A 16,429-nucleotide genomic window follows, 5' to 3' on the forward strand; every position below is an offset into this window, starting at 1 on the left:
CAGTGGTGGCTCAAGACCAGGGGGTTCTCCCCGAGGGGAAACCCATTTCGCATGTTCAAGGTCACGTGGAGATGCCTACTTGCCTTAGACATGTGGAGAAAGCTTTGGTTTTTGTCTCAGGGCCCGGTGCTGGGAGCTTTTTGTCGCCGTGCGACGCTAGCGACAGATGCATCCCTCACCGGTTGGGGTGCGGTCATGAGTGGCCACCCTGCCCGCGGTCTGTGGAGTAGTCGCCATCTGACTTGGCATATCAATTGTCTGGAAATGCTGGCCGTATTTCAGGCATTGAAACACTTTCTCCCAGACCTGAGAGGCCACCATGTGTTGGTGCGCACCGACAACACAGTGGTGGTCTCCTACATAAACCACCAGGGAGATCTGCGCTCGCGCCGTTTATACAAATTGGCACACCAGATCCTTGTGTGGTCCCAGGAGAGGCTCCTCTCGCTGAGAGCGATGCACATTCCTGGGCATCTCAATGTAGTAGCAGACATCCTGTCGAGGCAGGGGCCAAGGCCTGGGGAATGGATGCTTCACCCCGAGGTGGTGAGGCAGATATGGAGTATTTTTGGCCAGGCTCAGGGGGACTTGTTTGCGACTCAGAAGACATCGCAATGTCCCCTCTGGTGCTCTCCGACTCATCCAGCTCCGTTGGGGCTGGATGCCATGGTGCAGGCGTGGCCGAGGCTTCGCCTGTACGCTTTTCCCCCGATCGCTCTGCTCCCAGGAGTTCTGGAGAGAGTGCGCCACGATGGAGTCCGTCTACTGTTAGTAGCCCCGTTCTGGCCAGGCCGAGTATGGTTCTCGGACCTGATTTCTCTTCTCGACGGCTCTCCATGGGAGATTCCCGTCAGGAGGGACCTCCTCTCGCAGGCGGAGGGCACGATATTTCACCCCCGCCCGGAGCTGTGGAAGTTATGGCTGTGGCCCCTGAGGGGCACAACTAGTAGCTTCCGGTCTCTCAACTGAGGTTGTTGAGACCATCCTCCAATCCAGAGCTCCCTCCACGAGGAAACTGTACGCCTGGAAGTGGAAGCTTTTCACTTCCTGGTGTAGACACCGCCAGCTCGACCCAGCTAGCTGCCCAGTTGGTACAGTACTGGAGTTCCTGCAGGCCCAGTTTTCTACAGGGTTAACCCACTCCACCCTGAAGGTCTACGTGGCGGCCATTGCGTCCTACCACACCCCTCTTGGTGGCATTTCAGTGGGGAGACACCCCCTGGTTAAACGTTTCCTCCGCGGTGCGCTGAGGCTGAGGCCTCCGGTACGATCTCGTGTCCCTACATGGGACCTAGCAGTGGTGCTAGAAGCTTTCTGTAAGCCTCCATTCGAACCTATCGAAGAGATTTCTGATCGCCATCTTACAATAAAGGCTACCTTTCTTCTGGCAATATCTTCTCTTAAGAGAGTTGGGGATTTACAGGCCCTCTCAGTGGCCCCTTCCTATCTTGACTTTGCGCCCGGTCTGGCCAAAGTATTTCTGTACCCTCGGGTGGGGTATGTCCCAAAAGTCCCCTCTTCAGCACCACAGCCCATTGTACTTCAGGCCTTCAGTCCTCCTCCCTTCAGGGAACCAGACCAGCAGAAGCTTAACTGTATGTGTCCAGTGCGAGCACTGGATGCATACGTCCACAGAGCTGCCCTGTGGAGGAGGGCGGACCAGTTGCTTGTGTGCTACGGTCCTCCTAAGAGAGGTCTTCCAGCAACTAAGCAGACCCTCAGTCGGTGGATAGTGGATGCCATCTCCTTATGTTACGAGTCCTCTGATCTCCCCTCGCCGTTAGGGGTCAAGGCTCACTCGACTCGAAGTGTGGCAGCCTCTAAGGCTTTCTTAGCGGGTGTGCCTATGCAGAACTTCTGCAACGCTGCAGGTTGGTCCACACCCCTTACCTTTGTTAGGTTTCATGAGCTAGACATGCGAGCCACTCCCGGCTCTTCCGTTCTCTCGCCCTAGCTGTGCAGTCTTCCACACTAGGCAGGGAATTGGAAGTCTGGCGGCGTGGGCATTCTCGTTCCCCTAGCGTTTGTCGACGCAGCTCGAGTTCCTGAAGAGGAACGTCTCAGGTTACGTATTTAACCCTAGTCCCTCGAGGGAACGAGACGCTGCGTCTTGGTGCCATACTTCCGGCGTCCCTGCCGGCGCTTGCTTCATTCCTAGAAGCTGACGCGGGCTCCGCCGCACGTGCTTTTATAGCTTCCTGGCCATGACGTCATCCGCCGTGACGTCCCGTTCAGCTATTGGACTGATTTCACATACGATTCAGAGCGTGGATCGCGGAAGGCGTTCCCCTAGCGTTTGTCGACGCAGCGTCTCGTTCCCTCGAGGAACTAGGGTTACATACGTAACCTGAGACGTTCTTTATGTAGAGTTTATCTAAAATCTCCAGTAGCTAGACACTTCAAGGATGCAAATAAACCTGCTCATACTTTAGCTGTTTGTGGTATTGACCAAATTCATCCATCCCATAGGTATTCCAACACTGATCAAAGACTTCTACAATGTTAAAGCTGTTGGATTTTTCAAGTTAAAACTGAGCAACCTTTTGGTCTTAATGAAACTTTAAATCTTTCTTGCTTTCTTTAAAGGTTTTTTCTGTCCATCAAGGTTTTTTTTTGTTGTTGTTCAGTTGAACCCACCCAAATGGGGGGTGATTGTTAATTACCTATTGCATCTATAATTAATTGTTCAGCTGATTCAGTTTGATCATATGATGTCTCTGTTTTGTGCCTTGATCACCTTAAATGTTTGTTAACCAGTGTTGGAATCTTTAGCACTGAAGATAGTCCAGCCAGGACTGAAATGTTAGCTTTTTTTGTATATGTGTGCACAGTCACTTTTTTGTTTGTGCACTTTAGTTTTTGTTGTCACCTCGATGTAAATCTTCAAGAATAAACTCTTGTTCAGGACCTTGAACCTTGCATTTCATTTGGTGTGCAGTTTTTTTTTTGCCTCTGCTTTTTGTGTAAAACTGAAAATATATTTTGTTGTGAGAATTCTTATAACTGATCAACTTTTATCCAACGTAAAATTAACCTAACATGAGAAGTAGCAGAAATAAAAGTAATTTAACGTAATTACAAAAAAATATAACTATATTTTGTGTACAGCCCTGTTAATTTTTAGTTTGACCTCCTCAGGTTGTTAAATAAAATTTACTGTAAGTTAAGCAAGTTGACTTACTGTAAGTTGACTTAACTTGCTTAAAAAAAAGTTTGGCTTTTTAAAGGGGTCATATGATGCTGCTAAAAAGAACATTATTTTGTGTATTTGGTGTAATGAAATGTGTTTATGCGGTTTAAGGTTAAAAAAACACATTATTTTCCACATACTGTACATTATTGTTTCTCCTCTATGATCCGCCTTTCTGAAACACGTCGATTTTTACAAAGCTCATCGTTCTGAAAAAGCGAGGTGTGCTGTGATTGGCCAGCTATCCAGTGCATTGTGATTGGCCGAATACCTCAAGCGTGTGACGGAAATGTTACGCCCCTCACCATATTGTTATGATGCCTTGTCAGGCCGGAGCGATGATTCAAAAACATGAAAACCCATTATAAAAAGAGGCATTCGTTGCATCCAGTGGGGACATAATTATGGATTATAATGACTTATACTGTCTTTTTACGCCTTGCGTTGCATCGCGCCGCGTAAACATAAAACCATGTCTGCATTAGTGATCGGAGAAATGACAAACAACAAGCCCTACTCTACACTGCTCAAAAAACTCGCTTTAAATATATGACATATAAAAACTCTTTAAATATAAAAGACGGCATTGTAGTCTACTCTCCCAGGATCAGGAAACTGTCTTCCATAAAATGTGCTGCACACATCTGAATATTTGGGTTGAACTGTTCTGGAACAGTGTTGTAAATACAACTTAACCACTGATTTCTAGTCGTGTCCATTTGGATTCGACGAAGGAGCGTCCGGAGGGCTTGCGGCAACCACATGTGATGACCCCGTGCTGGAATCCACAACGCAAAGTTGTAGTATTTCCTCAGCAGCCAGCACGGATCAGCTTCAGGCATGACGAAGCAGATATCATCCTCTTTTGGAAGGTCAAACAAAGTAGTTTCGTTTTCACAACGAAGCACACAGCGCATTCCCAACATGGCGCCAGCAACAATACTACAGCCAGAATAAAAGTTACGCCTTCTTTCTTTGCGTGAACATTTGGGTGGCGTTATGCAAATCTTCCCACATAGTGATGCAAATATGTGGGGCATAGAACGAGCCGTTTTAGGTAGGTGTGGATGACTCTTAACTTTTATAAAGAATATCTCTTTGGATTTGAGACTTTAGTCTTTGCAACTTTACAGATCTTCTTTATGCACCAAGAGCTTGTAACACTCCAAAGAGAAAGGACAAATTGAAATTGCATCATATGACCCCTTTAAGTTAGAAAATATCTTGTCACGTGTACTCATAATGATTGATTAATGAACTCCCACGTAAAAGGTTTTAAATATGTTTGATTATCACTGATTATCATAGAATCATAGCTAAAACTGTTTTGCCATATTCTCCCGGCTGTCGTGTTGCAGACAGATAAGGGTTTCTCATCTCTGGCTTCAGCTCTGAGATCAAACCCCTCTGGCCTGAAAGAGCTTGATTTGAGCAAAACATTCCCTGGATGCACTGGAATAATGCAGCTTTTTATAGTCCTTGGAGAAAAAGGCCCAAAGGCAAAAGTGTAATTTGTGAATGTTGAAGAAATAAGAATGGATGTGTGCACCGAGGATATAAAGTACAATTATTACACTTCTATGGATTATAATTGCTCAAAATTATTTGTCCCTGCAGCCTGAACTCTTGTGACCTCACTCCAGATATGTGAGGCTTAGCAGTTACAGGTCTAAGCCAAAACTTATAGCTGCAGGAGCTGAACCCAAGCAACAAAATCCTAGAAGATAAAGGTGTTTGGTTGCTCTGTCTTGGACTACAGGAAGGCAGCTGTGCAATGAAGACTATAAAATAAGATCAAATAAGCATTTACCAAATGTCTAACAAATTTAGGAATGTGAAAAAATTCATGCAGTTGTGGTACCCTTTTCATCTCTTTTCATTTTAGATTACCCAACTGTGGTCTCACTGACAGCAGCTGTCAAAACTTGGCTTCAGTTATTAATATCTGTATCTATTGAGCGGGACCTGAGCAGAAATGCCAGCAGCCAGCAGGCGGAGCAGTTTCTGAGTTCAATATCAAACATCAAGCTTTTATTCTAGTTCATGTGCAAGTGTAGTTTCACATTTTTGCAGGTAAATAGGAAAGTTTAGGATCTTTAACAAATCGTGCAGACTGTGGATATGAATGTGTGGTTGGTGGGGGAAAACTGTGTTCATGAAATGGAACAGAATGAAATGAGAATTAGAAAACAGTTTGTGCAGCAGTTTCATTTGATAAATTCTTCACTGGTTGAGTGTGTAGTGTATGATTACTGTAGCTAATGTGTGACCTCACTGAGAAACGCTGGAGGTGTGTCTTTCAAGTGGGTGGTTAAAAACTCTTTCCACAAGTAAATCAGCAATGCTGAAAGATCACTGCAAACATCTTGCAGAAATGCACTCATTTAGAGAGATTGATGAGCAGAGAGGGACGGAGACAGACAGAAGCATGAGGACAGATAGAGAGAAGTCAGAGAGAGACACAGTAGTACAGAGGGAGAGATGATTATGCCATATATGTATCTGCTCCAAACGTTTGGCTTATTTATGGATGCACAGAAAGAAAAATCTGAAGCCAAGAAAATACGACACAGGTCAAACTAAGGAATTCAAACAAGTAAAGGACATCACTGAAATAATAAATCAGGACGACAAAAACAGACCTGCGACAGAAACTGGCAAGTCACTATTTTTGTTGTTTAGAGCATGTATTAATTTCTGTTTAGTACTGTATTTGGTTAAATATTGTTAATATTGTATCTGGTTTTGTCATCAGTTGGAGATTGTGAGATGTAACCATTTGTTGTGCTTTTCAAAGATATCAGAGATTATTATAACTTTTTCAATATTTTATTTATTTGTTGGTAAGATCAGGTCTCATGTTTTTCATGTGTTAAAAAACGTGAAGAAACTGTTGGAAAAAAAAATCATTTACTCACCCTCATGCTGTTTCAAACCCACAATAAAAAAAAATGTATAGCTAACAACTCAAGATTTAGTTCTGTTTCTTACATAAATCTTTTGCAAGACTTTGAATAGTCCACAAGTCAAACACTCTAAAAATGCTGGGTTGTTTCAACCCAAATTTGGGTCAAATATGGACTAACCCAACCGTTGGGTTAAATATTTACATTAAATTTTTAACCCAAAAGTTGGGTTAGTCCATATTTGACCCAAAGTTGGGTTGAAACAACCCAGCATTTTTTAGAGTGTATGGATCACTATTATGGTAACATTTTCACTCATTCTGTGTTCCACAAAAGAAACACATATGGGATGGAAAAAAAACATGAGAGTTCGTAAATGATGAGTTTTCATTTTTTGGGTGAACTTTTCCAGACTACAGTTTTATGATGGGACAGAGTTGTCATAGTAACAGTGTTTGTTTCTCAAAGGAGGATGTTTGGTACTATCATTTCACACTTCTGCTGAATGTCACAGATGTTTCATTGCATTCACCATCACAAATCGGATTTAAGAGCGTATAAATGTGTTACGATCACAGCTGTGCTTGGCTCATCAGACAATACAGCTATGAAGGACAGATTACTGAATAGTGAAATGATTTTTGACACTTCTTGTTGATAAAGATTCACTTAAACCTGATCTCTGTATCTGAGCAGCACAGCTTACACAACCACTGAGCTACAGTTTCAATGTTCTGTATCGCTTGTACGGTTTCAGTATGCTTTATTTGAGTGCTAAATATCAGGTGGTCTCAGTATTGAGGTGCAAAATTCAGAAAGCAAAAGATGAGCACACCAGCATTGATTTAGCCCAACTCTCTGTTGGCAAATCATATGACAACATGTGCTCGTTTGTTCTTCTGTGTATTTCCAGATGTCTTTTGCAATTTTTACAAACTTAAATAATGAAAGCATAAATTCAGGACTCAAAATCTGTCCAAATATTACAAAAAGCCTTACAACATTATCTGTGTGTGTGTTAAGCATACACCAGCATACACCTGTCATTTAGTATGCATTATGCATAAAATTAGGAATTAGGAATTATGCATAATATATGCCAGTGGGTAAAGAAAAAAAAAACACTTTATGATATATTCTTTGAAAACAAGCCTTAATAGCTTTTTTTTAACAATTTAATTTAATGCAACACATACATTTATGCTTATTTTTTCTGAAAAACAAGACAAAATGTATTTAACACAACAACATATGACAATAATTTGATACTAGAATCAGTATTTTTAGAGTCTTACACTGTTGCTTTCTGATGTAGTTCAGTGATGTTGTAGCTCCGGAATGAGCTGGATCAGAGCCTCAGACTCATTACCATATTATCATTCAGAAAGGCCTATAAGATGACTTCTGCCGCATGCCATGCATCTGAGCTGATGTTAAAACTCACAAAGTCCTACAAGGGTTCAGCATATTTGTGGATGTATGAACACACAGAGTTTAGGTAATCGCATGCCTGTGCACATCTGAATTCTTAAGGACACAATATGTGATCTTTTTGGAATACTTGGCAGGGATAAAGTCAGATGTGTAATCATAATAAACTGCTCATGTAGTTATTTTCCTATTGAAAACACGTGCTGAGAAGCTGTGCAGTCTTGTTTTAAGTACAGTATAATGCATGTGTTATTTTGCCATGGTTTTTGTCTGTTTCAAGACTGGACAAGTTCTTCATTTTTAAGAGTCTCAGTATTGTGTTTTCATTTCTGTAGCATGTAAACTTGGCTCAAGTTCCCCTGTTGATCTGAAATCTCTTTTAGTAAATGTTTTAATTTTATAACAACTTTTTTCTGATATGATCCAATAAAAAACAAATAATGAACACATGCACTTAATGTATATACATTTGTAAGATTTATATTACATTTGCATTTTGTTTGTAATTTAATGCACAGATTACAAATAATATCAGTGTGTATGTATGGTCAGCAAACAGTCTAAACAATAAAATGATCTGTTATGAAGTTCAAAGACAGAAACATCCTCTTCCTCTTAATGTGAAACAGTTTGTCGTTCTGAAATAGAGACACTTCTTATTCCTTGTACAAATACACTGGAATAATTGCCAGTAGTCTTGTTCAAAGCCTGTGGCACACTAAACTGACATCATAGAACAAACAGGGATGAAAGCTGACTGTCGTCTTGCAATGCCTCTGTCTAGGCCAAAATTTGTGCTTGAACACATGTATGTTGTGCGCCTTCGCAAGCGGAAACAGCTCTCCATACCAGCAGGTGGTAGTCGTCTGTATTTATCATTTGACTAAGACTGCAGATATACAAACAAAGCAGCACTTCCTTACCATTTTGAATATGAACAATACTGATCAGCTGGTCTTCACTTACTTAATTCCAGATGGCCATGAAAATGTTCACGTATTGGAATGCTCAGAAATAATGAAGATGTATGCACTGTTATTTTCTTGCCTCTGCCACTTTGGTTTTTCTTCTCATGCACTGGTTCACTAAGCTGAACAGCCAATCAAAGCCACTAATGGAGTCTGACTATTGCCAATAGTGTGGCACGCACCACAAAAACTGGGCACTCAGCATCAGCTTAGTGTGTCATGACCTTAAGGCAGAGTTCAGCCAAAAATGAAAATTCTTCATTTGGGTGAACAATCTGGTTTCTGTTTAATCATTGCTCTATCATTTTTTGTGCTTAGGTCTGAGGATGTGGACGATTGTGGGTGTGGTCTGTCTTTCTCAGTGCATTATGGGTCAGCTACTGGAGGCCAGGACCAAGGGAACCCTGCCTCAGTTTATTTGCAGTATTCCAGGTGTGCCAGGAGCCCTGGGAAAGACCGGACCCCCTGGGCCTCGTGGAGAGGATGGCTATGTCGGAATTCCAGGAAGAGATGGGAGGGATGGACGCAAGGGGGAGAAAGGAGAAAAAGGAGAACCAGGTAGAGGAAATTTCCTAAGCAACTGAACGGTTTCTCAGGCAAAGCTAGTCCCTGATGATGTGAAAGATCATAAAATGTTTACAGATAAAGTTAACTGAAAATGGTTTGTCAAAGGGTGCTTCTCATTTCTTATTTGTGCATCCTCGCATCTTAGCTCCACCCCCCTTAAGCCCGAGACACACTGCATGATTTTCGGCTGTCCCAGACGAAAGACTGGCATCATGAATCGTGGCTCCTAATCGGTGGTCCTGTGTCGTACAGTGAGAGAGGTTCAAAGAAGGCCGTTGTCACGGTCTTGCGACCAAAGATAGCCTACGATACAGCGTGATCATCGCACCGTGTGTTTGCTGGTACGATCCACGTTTACTGACCAACCAATAAAAATGTGACATGAAATCAACGCGACATGGCGCTAAAACATAAAACTGCTTACCTCAAGCTCTTATGCCTTCCTCTTTCGCTGCTTCCACTTTTTTTTCAGTACACATAAAAACTCCAACTGCAATGTGTGTGTGTCACGTGTTGGTTTCTGTTTAGTTCCTGTCTGTCCTTATTTGGTTAATTTCCGGTTCTCATCATTAGTTAATCATCGTTTATTCTGTTCACCTGCTTTGTATTAATCAGCTCGTTTACTCCTTGGTTCCCTGTCTTTATAAGCCCTCAGTTTCTGTCTTTCCTTTGTCTTGGATTAATGTTATTTTTCAATGGTTTATGTGGTTGATGCTTATTAAAAACTCCTTTTCTTCTACTCCTTCGTCGTGCGCAATTACTACAACCACAACCGTGTGAAAGAATCCAGGACCAATTACAGATGAAGATGAACTGGGCTGAGAATTATCTCCTGGAATTCCAGCAGGAGGGAAGGCCTTTGGAGCAGTATGTAGAGGAGTTTCTGAGCCTGATACATCTGGTGAGTTGGAGCGACTCCATGCTTAATTCGCGCTTCCGGATGGGACTAAAAGATGACAATTTTATTTCGTTTTTTGACTCCTGACGATTGTCATAGACCCATAACCGAAAGTAAGCGGCATGGAAACCGCCGCACGTTTTGCTGCGCCTTTCACCCCGAGCCTAGAGGGGAATCTGTGGAGGAAAAGACGGTTGGTTCTGGTCCTTAGAGGGCCGGCCGCTCGGAAGTCAAGACGGCCGGCCGATTATCACTCAGGCCTGCCGGCCGCTCCGAAGTCTTGCTCGCCGGGCCGCTCCGAAGTCAAGACGGCCGGCCGATCACTCAGGCCCGCCGGCAGCTGTGGGCTCAACGCTATTGGACATTGCGCTGCCCCCGGAGTTCACAGACCCTATCCTCTCTCCAGAATCGGCTCTAGAAAGCTCTCCTTCATCTCCTGAGTCTCCTTCGCCTCCGATGGTCCCGTCCAGCTCTCCATCGTCTCCTGAGTCTCCGCTTGTCCCATCCAGCCCTCCTTCATCTCCTGATTCCCCCGAGGTAACCAGCCTTGCACCTCCAGAGTCAACTCCTCTAGAGTGCTCTCAAGTGCCCGCCAGGGTGAAGATTTTCAAAAACTCCAGTTTCAGTGTTATCGTGTAGACAGCAAAACCGGAGTTTTTGGCTTGTGACGTCGGAGCCTGCGCTGTTATCTCCGCCTACTGGAAACTATTTCAGGCTTCTGATTGGCTAACATGGCTTTACGGTTGAGATGATATCGCCACCTGTTGGTTTGGCATGCTCTTGACAGTGCTTCATAGCATGCGTTTGCGTCGCCCTCCAGTGCCCGCTCCTCGCAAGCGCGCGCTAGAGTGCTCTCAAGTGCCCGCCAGGGTGAAGATTTTCAAAAACTCCAGTTTCAGTGTTATCGTGTAGACAGCAAAACCGGAGTTTTTGGCTTGTGACGTCGGAGCCTGCGCTGTTATCTCCGCCTACTGGAAACTATTTCAGGCTTCTGATTGGCTAACATGGCTTTACGGTTGAGATGATATCGCCACCTGTTGGTTTGGCATGCTCTTGACAGTGCTTCATAGCATGCGTTTGCGTTTTCATGTGGACGGAGATTTTTTTAAAAATGGAAGAAGGAAAAACTCAGTTTATAAAAATACCCGTGTACGTGTGGACATGGCCTTATGCTGCATTCGAGACAAGGTTGGAAGGTTGGAACATTCGAGTTTAAATGTCCCACTTCAAACCTCAGTGAATTCCAGTCAATCACACGTCACGCTAACATATTGACCTCATGATGTTGCCATGACACAACAAGAGCATTTTGTGTTTTTGTGTCAGTTATGGAAAAAAAATGAAAAAAAATTTATATAAAATGCTGCCATTCATTTTGAAAACGAAAATCAAAAATTAAGGTTTATAAACCTAAAGTGTAATATTTTCAAGCTCCACACTTGCCCGTTGGATTCAGTGATGTCAAATGACGCATCTCGCTGAAGTTGGGGTTGATCGATCTGACCCGAGTTCCCAAGTGGGATGTCCGACTTCAAGATGTTATATCCAAGTAGAAGTTGGGACAAATCCAAATTTTCAAGTTGTCTGGAACCCAGCATAAACTCTGAAGGAAAGTGGACCTCGAGGGCCAGAGTTGAGAAACCTTGCAGTAGAACAGGGGTGTCACATTCAGTTCCTGGAGAGTTTAGCTCCAATCCTAATCAAACACACCTGAAACAGATAATCAAGGTCTTCAGGGATACTAGAAACTTCCAGGCAGGTGTTTTAGAGCTACACTCTGCAGGAAAGTGGCACTACCCTGGTCCTGGAGGCACCCCAACACTGCACGTTTTGCATGTCTCCTTAATCAAACCCACCTGATTCAGGTCATCAGCTCATTAGTAGAGACTCCAAGACCTGAATCTGGTGAAAGGAGACATGCAAAATGTGCAGTGTTGGGGTGCCTCCAGGACCAGGGTTGCGAACCACTGCTCTACAGGACCGGGGATTGACACATGTGCAGTAGAATATTGTTTGGAAATTTACTTCAGTAAAATTTTCTGATTCGTAATGACAGGTTATCAAATTGTGATAAATCACACACAGATAAACATCCTATTAAGGATGAGTATAAAGAACTGAAGGAATTTTTTTATGATGTGAATGACAGATTTCTAGTCCTGGGAGAGATCTGAGTTCCAAAAAGATATTCATCATACCATTTTAGCGGTTCCAACCACATCCACATCAAAATATGTTGCATTCTGAGTATGATGGGTTTTATTAATAATGGCAAATCATTTGATCTAAATCTTTTCAGACTGGGCCAGTGCAATTATGATGTTGTTTGAAAGGATTTTGGCTTAACATCAACATCATCTTGTGTTTGTTTCAGGCCTCAGAGGTAGAGTTGGGCCGACGGGAAAGCTCGGGGAACGTGGAGAGAGAGGTTTCATTGGAAAGCGTGGACCTGAAGGTGATCCTGGAGATTTAGGGCCTCCTGGTCCTCTGGGACGTCTCGGACTAAAGGGTGACAAGGGCCAACGAGGTCCTCCAGGAGAACCAGGCATCTGCAGATGTGGAAGTTTGGTTCCCAAATCCGCTTTCTCTGTAGGCATCACCAGTAGCTACCCCACTGAGCAAGCACCTATCAAATTCAACAAAGTCCTGTTTAATGAGGGCGGCCACTACAACCCAGAGACGGGAAAATTCATCTGTGCTTACCCAGGAACATACTACTTTTCTTATGACATCACTCTGGCCAACAAGCACCTGGCCATTGGCTTGGTTCAGAACGGACAGTACCGGATAAAGACTTTTGATGCCAACACAGGGAACCATGACGTGGCGTCTGGCTCAACAGTCATGTTTCTCAACCCAGAGGATGAGGTGTGGCTGGAGATCTTCTACAAGGACCAGAACGGCCTGTTTGCTGACCCCGGCTGGGCTGACAGTCTGTTCTCTGGGTTTTTACTTTATGCAGATACAAACTATATGGATACATTGGCAGAAGACTACAGCTAGCAACTGTGGTAACATCATTTAATGGTGCTATCTTGGATTTGGCCGTGCTGTTTTTCAGCATTCACACCATGAATGTCATATTTTTAGACACTGTTTCCATTTTTAAAAAGAGGTTGTATTGTAAAAAATTACAAAACATTTAAAAATATATATTGAAATCAATAATTTTTGTGATATTTTTGAACAGAAAAATGTGTGAATGGCCTCTAACTTGCTGAAAGTCACCATTTATATTGTTGATGCAAAATACTGAAAATGAAAATGTTGTTACCTATCATAAAAATAAAAGTGAGATTATTTTTGCTTTCTATACATCCATCTAATCCCTAAGATTGGGGATTTAACAGTTTTAGGATGAAAATATTTACTTTTTCCACATTTATTTGGAAGTAACTTTTTCCACTTCTTCCATATTTTGAAAATACCAGTATATGGCCCAGAACATATTCTGACTCATAGAGCCCACTTAAAAATATATGTAAACATATTTTAAGTGTGGATTTTGTATATTTAGTGAATATTTAATGTTAATAAAAAGTAGTTAACCTTGCAGAAAAAAAACATAAATATCACATGTACAATCATGTTAAAATAACATAAAATATGTGCTTTGCACATGGGAAACATGGTTTTGGAATATTTTTATGGAGTAAATATGTGAAACCCCTACATGATCACGTGTTTCCACATGGGTTTTACATATTTCATGTGATTGCACATGTGAAATGTATGTGATTTTTCTGTAAGTGTAACTAAATTTTTTCATTTAGATATTTACTTACTAAAGATACAAAAGAAACAAAGAATTGATGTTCATGTGAAATATTATATTGCATTATGCAAAGAGTATATATTGTTTAATTTGCTGACCAATAAATACATAATGACAATGTTTGCCATGACAGCTTATGCAACCATTTTTTTTGCTGTATGTATATTCATGTGTCAAATGAACCCAAAGATTTGAACAGAAACTCCCTTGGTTTTATTGTTTCGATGAGTCACTTCTTGAATTCAATTTAATTTGACATAAGAGAGTTTGTCTGGAAACAGCTCAACCATCTGGACTGTTCTGAGACCTTGACCTAAACAAAAGCTCTGTGGCTATATGCGTGTTAGAGTAATACAATATTTGTTTGGAATATGTTAGGCTGTTTTTTTCTGTTTAGAAGAAGAAGAAGAAAAATCAGACATATGTTTGTTAACTGCAAAAGTTTAAAAAATAAGATTATTGGACCAATATGTCCCTGTAATTCTGCACTTGTGCGCTTGTAAGTGCTTAAATCCACTCCATGTGTCACCAAACGGATAAGTAATAGTGGGAACATTTGTTACAGCCAGACAGATGATTCTGTCAGAGGATAGAAAAGTAAAAAGATGTTTAACACTGAAGATCAGTGCCTTCACATGAGTAATGCAACAACAGTACATCGTTTTGCATTTGGGACAAATATATAGAAACCAAAGCTCAGAATCCTGAAAACGCCCTCTTTGAATTCTGATTACAGCCATCTGAACAAGATCAAATAACTACAGTACAGAATGGGGAAATCAATGTATTGGTTGCTCTTCCTTAGGAAAAGAGGAAAAACTAGAAACAACTCAACAGCTTTATTGCAGAACACATTTGTTTTCTGGAGCAAACAGGAAGATGTTTCCAAAAATACAGTGAATGAGGTCAGATTTGTTCTTCCACTAAACCAAAGGCCTGTTCTCGCAGCAGAAATCCTAGTTCCCAAGGGTTTTAGTGATCTTCTAATCTATCATCCAATAAATAGTTGAAATCAAAACAGGGTGTAAGGTTTATTACTGGAACTGGTCTGAAGTGAAATCTCTGTTAGGATGAAGCTACTTTAGAAATAATACACTGTGCTGTGTTTAAGATAACATCACTCAGACTAAGACGTCTAAATAATACGTTTCCTATATCACAGTCACGTGCAATATTGTAGAATTAAATACGGTGTAAGTAAATAATTTTTAGTAATAAAAAAAGAGTTATTGCATCAGACAGTACTGCAGCGCACGTTTTGGTAGTGAACAGGTCTGAGAACACACTCCTCGATGGTATAAAATGTTTTTTTTAATGAAAATACGTTCTTGTTTTTATATTAAATATAGTTTTTGTAAAGTACTATTGTAAACGTTGTCATGTACGATCAAATAAACGACAAAAAAAAAAATTGTTTTTTTAATTATGAATGCAAACATCACAAAGATGACATTAAACTTTATATAGAGTACACAACACTTATCAACAATATGTACAATGTCATCTGAACATACAGAACAAAAAAAAAAAAGAACAAAAATACACGAGGGTAAGATATTAATTTATATTTCAATTAGAGTATACAAATTAAAGTCATAACAAATTGAGGATGTACTTCTCGCTTTCTTATTTACAGAGGCTGAAATAGTATTAAGATACATTTTAAATTCTTTAAAAAAAAACAGAAACATCGGTTTGTTGGTGGTGAATTTACATTTATGGATATAGAATTTGCCAAGAAAATAAATTAAATTTATAACAAAACAAGCTTTGTTTTTATTAGAATCAGAATCACCGGCCCCCCCCCCCCGCCTCCAGATGACCTCAGACGCTTCAGGAGGCTTCCAGAATAAACAGACGCGCGCGGAACCTGTAGCTTTTTTTTACATTTTTTTTTTTATTGCTTCAAACAGATTAACTAAATATTTTAACATATAGATACAACACAACCTATTCACATTATTACAACTTACAGGAACAAAACATGTTTTTTTAAATAAAAATGATAAATAAAAAAATAATAATAATAAAACAGATATTTCTTCCTTTTCCCTAGAGACACATTTAGTATACAAATGAGTTGAAAAGCATAGCGGGGACATTATTTTTCAAAGAATTTCTCCATAAAATGTAACAAAATGTCATTATTTTTGTTATTAATTAACACTAAAGACTTTTTTAACAACTCCATTTCTTTTAAGAATACTTCACATTTAGGTATACAATGCGCAAATTTTTGTTTATGAATGTAATATTTACCATGCAAAATGTAAAAGTTTACAACATATTTAAACATTTTGCTTTTGTGTGTGTAAGAACAGATAACATCTTTTAAAGATAATTTATAATTAACATTTCTTGAGTCAAATAGAAAAAAGCTAACATCAGACCAAAATTTCAAAGATAAATCACAGCTGTAAAACAAATGACCCAAGTCTTCCTCGTGTACAGTCACTCTTGAGACATGGGACAAAACAGGTCCAGCAATGGTAACTGCTATTAGGTTTAAAAATAAAAATATTTTCCATTTTAAATGTCACGAGGGATTAATAATAGAATGTATTTAACACAATTATCACCTTCAATTTAATCAGCTGTGTCACCTCCGTCAGTTGTGTCACCTCCATCAGATGTGTCAACTCCATCAGCTGTGTCACCTCCGTCAGATGTGTCAACTCCGTCAGTTGTGTCACC

General features: G+C 40.9%; 1 protein-coding gene across 1 annotated transcript; it reads left to right on the forward strand.

The window, feature by feature from the left end:
* The first annotated feature begins 5,541 nt into the window (after window positions 1–5,541).
* Window positions 5,542–12,985, forward strand: LOC107549168 (complement C1q tumor necrosis factor-related protein 7-like). Its single transcript, XM_016230158.1, has 3 exons — window positions 5,542–5,847; window positions 8,814–9,053; window positions 12,335–12,985. Exons 1-3 carry the CDS (start codon window positions 5,721–5,723, stop codon window positions 12,961–12,963), a joined length of 996 nt encoding a protein of 331 aa, XP_016085644.1. The 5' UTR covers window positions 5,542–5,720; the 3' UTR covers window positions 12,964–12,985.
* The last annotated feature ends 3,444 nt before the right edge of the window (window positions 12,986–16,429 follow it).

The sequence above is a fragment of the Sinocyclocheilus grahami genome, unplaced genomic scaffold (assembly GCF_001515645.1).
Source record: "Sinocyclocheilus grahami isolate Dianchi unplaced genomic scaffold, SAMN03320097.WGS_v1.1 scaffold364.1, whole genome shotgun sequence".
In the NCBI taxonomy this organism is placed as follows: domain Eukaryota; kingdom Metazoa; phylum Chordata; class Actinopteri; order Cypriniformes; family Cyprinidae; genus Sinocyclocheilus; species Sinocyclocheilus grahami.